General features: G+C 51.4%; 1 protein-coding gene across 4 annotated transcripts in view; it reads right to left on the bottom strand.

Annotated features, from left to right (window-relative positions):
- The window catches only part of ACAN (aggrecan), a 40588-nt gene that overhangs the window by 26351 nt on the left and 8121 nt on the right, over positions 1–6116 (bottom strand). For all 4 annotated transcript variants that reach the window (XM_017506121.1, XM_017506120.1, XM_017506119.1 and 1 more), the window contains exons 5-8: positions 5315–5608; positions 3032–3427; positions 1419–1593; positions 800–927 (exon numbers count right to left, since the gene is read on the bottom strand). In XM_017506121.1, coding sequence (XP_017361610.1) covers positions 800–927; positions 1419–1593; positions 3032–3427; positions 5315–5608 — 993 coding nt within the window. The remainder of the gene's footprint in view (positions 1–799; positions 928–1418; positions 1594–3031; positions 3428–5314; positions 5609–6116) is intronic.

The following is a 6116-nucleotide window of genomic DNA, read 5'->3' on the forward strand; positions in this document are numbered from 1 at the left end:
AACAGAGCCTCAGTCTGTCACCAGGCTGGAGTGCAGTGGTGCGATCTCAGTTCACTGCAACCTCTGCCTCCTGGGTTTAAGCAATTCTCCTGCCTGAGCCTCCTGAGTAGCTGGGATTACAGGCACACACCAACACACTTGGCTAATTTTTGTATTTTTAGTAGAGATGGGGTTTCACCATGTTGGTCAGGCTGGTCTTGAGCTCCTGACCTTGTGATCTGTCTGCTTCGGCTTCCCAAAGTGCTGGGATTACAGGCGTGAGCCACCGCACCTGGCCCTTTTTCTTTTTTAAAAAATAAGTAGAGACAGGGTTTAGCCATGTTGCACAGGCTGGTCTCGGACTCCTGGGCTAGAGCAATCCACCCGCTTTGGCCTCCCAAAGTGCCAGGATTACAGGTGTCAGCCACTGTGCCTGGCCTAAAGTGGTTTTTGCTTGTTTGTTTACTGTAGAACTTCTCAGTGCCTTTGATTTGTGCCCAGGCATTGGGACTCTCCAAGAAACAGTTGGTGTATATAGCATCTATTTATAATAAAGTGACATTTACCCACGGATCTCATTGCTTTTTAAAGGGGCTGATGCTCCCCTGCCATGCTGAGACCACATGAAACATTCCGGAGGAGAGCAGGGGCTGGTCCTAAGGGAGGGGCTGGGGGGCCTTCCTTTCTCAGCAGGACCCTTTTCCACCTGGAAAGCTGCGTGGGGTCTGGGGTGGGTGGGTGGTCACTCCCTCTCTGCTTTGTATTGCCCTGTCAGTCCCCTGCCTATCTAGGGCCCGAAATGTGAGAATGTGGCCTATACCCTCAAGTCTGTCCACATAGCAGTAGACATCGTAGGTCTCTGTTGATGGGCGCACGCCATAGGTCCTGACTCCTGGGCTGCTGTTCTTGTCACCCACGCATGGGGTCCGTGGGCTCACAATGGGGTATCTGCAAAGGACAGTGGGAGGAGAAGATGAAGCCCTGATCTGGGGGCTGGGGGGCGCAGGGCGCTGGGCTGAGGCCAGAGGCCACTCAGGGACTTAGGCACATCTTCAGTTGTCTGGTGGATTCAAACCAGGAAGGAGCCCCTCATGCAGCAAGTTCTCCTAGCAGCCTGGGGAAGGGTCTGGTGGCTCCTGGGGGATTTCTGTCTTCAGGTGAGAGCAGCTGCGTGGAAGGGCATGGGGTCAGGCTGGAAGGAAATGGGGCACTTGAGGAGGGGGCTGCCGCCTCTGTCTGATGGGGAGAAATGACCAAGAGCTGAACAGGACCCAGTGCCCTTCACCACCCTTTCAGGATATGCCTCAGTTGAGTCACTAATTAATTAATCAACCCATAAGGTATTGGGTGGTCAATGTGCTGGGGGCTGTGCCAGGCTGTGGCTCCTTAAGCCTGACCTCCTCAGTTGGGTTTGCGCTGGGTGAGGAGCACGGCTTCACCTGACGGTCTGGTCCCGTAGCCAGCCGGCGTCACACTGCTCATAGCCAGCTTCGTAGGCGGCCTGGAGCTGCTCTGGCGAGGCAATGACCGCCCCGGTGCGCAGACAGGCCTGCTGCGCCTCCTCGAAGGTCAGCGAGTAGCGGGTGGGTCCCGGGCGGTAGTGGAACACGACTCCTGCACGGGGAGGACGTGGAGAAGAGGAGGCAGCGGTCAGGTTCATGGACCCATGCTGTGCAATTCCCAAGGCTCCATGGGCACAGAGGGAGTCCGACTCCTGCTACCTGACACACTGGATTTATTTGGGCAATGCAGGCTGAAATCCCACTTGGTAGCCACATGGGTGTGATGGTGGATGGCAGCGTGGGAACCCACCAAGGCCCTTACGGAACAAGGTCACACCAGAATGTCCTTGTTAATAGACTTGAGTTTGGGAAGCACTGGGCCCTATGCTACCTGACCTCCGATTCTCACACATGTGTTAAGCACCTAGAACACTGTCATCTTAGAACGGGAGCGGGAAGCGTTTTCTGCAGAGTCGAATGGTAAATATTTTAGGCTTTGTGGACTATGTGGCTTCTGTTACAACTACAGTTATCTTTGCCCTCCAGGATCTCCTCAGATACCGAAATCCGCATGTGCTCAAGTCCCTGAAATGAAAATGTAGTATTTGCATACATCACCTCCAGGTTCCCCCTAACACCTGATACAATGATACAATGTCAGTGCTATGGAAATAGTACTTATGCTGTATTGTTTTTAAATCTATGTTACTTTTATTGTTGTGTTATTATTTTATTCAATTTCCAAAATTGCAAATTGAAGAATAATTCAGTAATTCTCATGGAAATGAAAAGAAATGAAATAAAACAAAATAATATTTTTTCTTTTCTTTTGGAATATTTTCTATCCACGGTTGGTGGAATCCGGACATGAAAGCCTGACTACTCAACCCCGCTGTGATTGTCCCCTGTTAGCCACGGACAACCCATCCACAGATGGCTATGGCTTTGTTCCCATCAAACTTTATTTGTGGACTCTGAAATCTGAATTTTATATAATTTTCACGTGTCACAAACTATTGACTTTTTGAATATTTGACTTTTTGCCCCTATTTAAGAATGTAAAAATCATTTTTAAGTCATGGGCCATATGACTTAAGAAAGGCCACATTTTGCTGGCCATAGTTTGCTGGCCTTTGTCCTGGGAGGACAGAGCAGTGACAGGCCTCAGGTCATCCAAGGCAGTGGTTTTCTAGTGGCTCTATTTTGCGGGGTGTCTGATGGGACAAGGAGGGGCCTGGACAGAAGGAGGCCCAGCTGCTCTCCACTCCACTTCCCCTAGGTCCACATGGCACGTATGTCTGCCTGATATAGAGACTGGTTCACATATGACCTCATTTGAAATAAATCCTTGATGGCAAAAGAGTGTGGACCTGACTAGTCTGGCCTATTCTTTTTGTGTCACAGATGAAAAGAACAAGGTCTGATTGGAGAGAAGATTGTCTCAGGTGCCAGGTTAAGCAGAAGTTACAGCCTTCAACTGCAAGAGTCCCTCCCCACCAGGCCAAATTCTCTCCATCTGCCCCTAGATGCATCCACCGGCAGCTACTTACCCCCTGGCAAATGCGGCTGCCCAGGGACCTCGGTTGCACCTGGGACAGCGGTCACCTGCACGACGAGATCCTCACTGGTGAAGGCCGTGGCAGGGCCCAGGCCAGGCGTGGGAAAGGCCCAGGGCCTGCTGGCCTCTGCAGTCTCATTCTCAATCTCAGGAAAGGCGGTGGCCCCTGTTTCAGGGGCAAACGTGAAGGGCCCCTCGGGCTCCAGAGGACTGGGAGAGACTTCGAAGATGGGCTTTGCAGTAAGGATCACGTTGCCTCGGGCTTCACCCTCGGTGACGTTTCCAGGCAATGGCAGCTCCACTTCAGGCCAGGTCACCGTCTGGATGGTGATTTCCTCCTCGCCCCCTACTCCAAAGAAGTTTTCTGGGATGTCCACAAAGTCTTCACCTGGAGGAGGGGGCAAAGACAAGCCTTAGCCTCTCAGCCTAAGAGGTGTAGCCTCTTAGCCTCTCAAGGGACTGGTTTGAGGGTGATGAGGAGGGGGCTGGAGATCAGCATGGCTCCTTCTCTTTCCCCCTGGGGCAGGAGGGCACCACTGTGTGCCAGGCACCTTGCCAAGCCCATTGCAGGGGTAGCCAGCGACCAGCGTGTTCATTATAGGCATCCCCACAGTTTCAAGATTGCAAAAGAGTTCAGGAGTTAGCAGAGGGCAGGATATTGACCAATGAGCTGACTGCTCATGAAGATCAGTTCCCGTCCCAGCATCCCTTCCTGCTCCACACAGCTGCTGCTTCACGCCTTCATAAGCACCTTGCCAACCGTCTGATGTGTAACTATCCAATGGGACCAGGTAAGTCAGTTATAAAGAGAAATCAGAAAACCTTGCAGAAGGTGCCGTTTGTGAAACGGATGGAGGTGGCTTTGGAGAACTGCCTGTGTCATAGTCACAAACAAATGAGGGTCTCATGAGAATGAAGCTACTGCCGTAAGAGTAGTTAGAATAGGCTCAGAGGGGCTTCAAGGAGGAAATCCCAACTCTTGCTGCAAAAGCAACCCTCTTCCTCTAAGATCACGTTGTGGAAATGAAACACGTAATGGGTTGCCATTGTGTGATCGCCACTTGAGACATGAGAATTTTGCAACTCCTCATTTATGTGACGCATTGCTTTTTCCTCCAAGAATTAGCATGTAATTATAATTATAACCCAAGATGTGTTAAATATAAGATAAAACTTATTTAAACATTTCATCTAAGTTTTCAAAATAAAGTCCCCATCAAACTTTCCCCTACTCTTTTCAATAACATTTTGCAGCTGGGCATGGTGGCGCACGCCTGTAATCCCAGCCCTTTCAGAGGCTGAGGCAGGTGGGTCACCTGAGGTCAGCAGTTCAAGACCAGCCTGGCCAACATGGTGAAACCCCAACTCTACTAAAAATACAAAATTGGCTGGGCATCGTAGTGTGCACTGGTAATCCCAGCCACTCAGGAGGCTGAGGCAGAAGAATCGCTTGAACCCAGGAAGTGGAGGTTGTAATGAGCCAAGATTGTGCCACTGCCCTCCAGCCTGGGCAACAGATCAAGACTCTGTCTCAGTAATAATAATAATAATAATAATAATAACATTTTGCCCAGTTTGGACAACATGACAAGACCCCGTCTCTACAAAAAAAAAAAAAAAAAAAAATTAACAGAGCATGGTGGTGCCTACATACCCAGTTACATTGGAGGCTGAGGAGGGAGGATCACTTGAGCCCAGGAGGCTAAGGCTGCAGTGAGCTATGATCTCAACACCGCACTCCTGCCTGGACAACAGAGTGATACCCTGTCTCAAAGGAAAACAAACAAAAAACCCCAAAACACAACAAAACCCATTTTGACCTTCCTGTTAAACACATTCAATTTTAAAAGGCAGATAGCAGCGCCCTCCCATGGGTGTCAGGGTCTCATATCAGACCCCCAACGTCTTCCCAGGCGGCACCCCATCTCCCCACTAGACAGATGAGAAGAGTGAAGTTCAGGGCCTTGACTTTGCCAGCGGTAGGTGGCAGGGTTTTGATTCAAATCGGAGAAAACACAGACTCTAAGCTCATGCTTTTAACCCTTTTCAGTGCTGGTCCAATGAGACAGGGCTGGATACGCTGCAGTCTCCCAGAGTCTCTGCCTTAGTGCTTCCTAGGAACCAGTGAAAATGGAGGGGTTTTCTAAAAAACAGGGGGTTCAGGTACCCAGTGGCTCCTTCAAGGGTAAAAACCAACGCCCCCTTTCCAAGACCTCCTCTTCCTCTAGGACCCCATTTTAGTGGCATGAACTCTGCACCTCCAGCCCTGCCCCACCTGTGTAGCAGATGGCGTCATAGCGGGATGAGGGGTCGGGGTAGCCCGTCTGGTTGGCATGCAGGTAGACAGTCCTCACGCCCAGGAGGTTGCCCCCACAGTTGGGACGGGCCTTGGAGATGGGGTAGCGTACGCTGCGGTCGGCCAGCCAGCCAGCGCTGCACATGTCCATGCCGCTCTGCCAGGCCAGGTAGAGCTGGCCTGTGGTGGCCAGCCGGGCACCCAGCCGCCGGCACTCATTGGCTGCCTCCTGGAAGGTGAACTTCTCTGGAGATGTTGCATAAAAGACTTCACCTGTGAAGGACACAGCTGGCTGAATGAGGGTCTCCTCCCCCTCCCCCTGCACCGCATCCCCAGAGAGATCCACACTTTTCCATGAAGTCTTGGGAGTCCTCTGACTTCCCAAAGTCCTGGTCACAAGTGTCTGTATCTCAGATCTTGCCCTTCATTGCTTATTTCTGGGCTTTTGTGTAGGACGACATCAATTTCCTAAAACAAGGGGACCAAGAAAGAAGCAGCAAAGGTTGGGTGCAGCGGCTCATGCCTGTAGTCCCAGCTCTTTGGGAGGCTGAGGCCGGTGGATCACCTGAGGTCGGGAGTTCGAGACCAGCCTCACCAACATGGAGAAACACCGTCTCTACTGAAAACACAAAAGTAGCTGGGTGTGGTGGCACATGCCTGTAATCCCAGCTACCCGGGAGGCTGAGGCAGGAGGATCGCTTGAACCCGGGAGGTAGAGGTTGCAGTGAGCCGAGATTGTGCCATTGTACTCCAGCCTGGGAGACAAGAGTGAAACTCCATC

The sequence above is a fragment of the Cebus imitator genome, unplaced genomic scaffold, assembly GCF_001604975.1.
Source record: "Cebus imitator isolate Cc_AM_T3 unplaced genomic scaffold, Cebus_imitator-1.0 Scaffold348, whole genome shotgun sequence".
Classification (NCBI taxonomy): Eukaryota; Metazoa; Chordata; class Mammalia; order Primates; family Cebidae; genus Cebus; species Cebus imitator.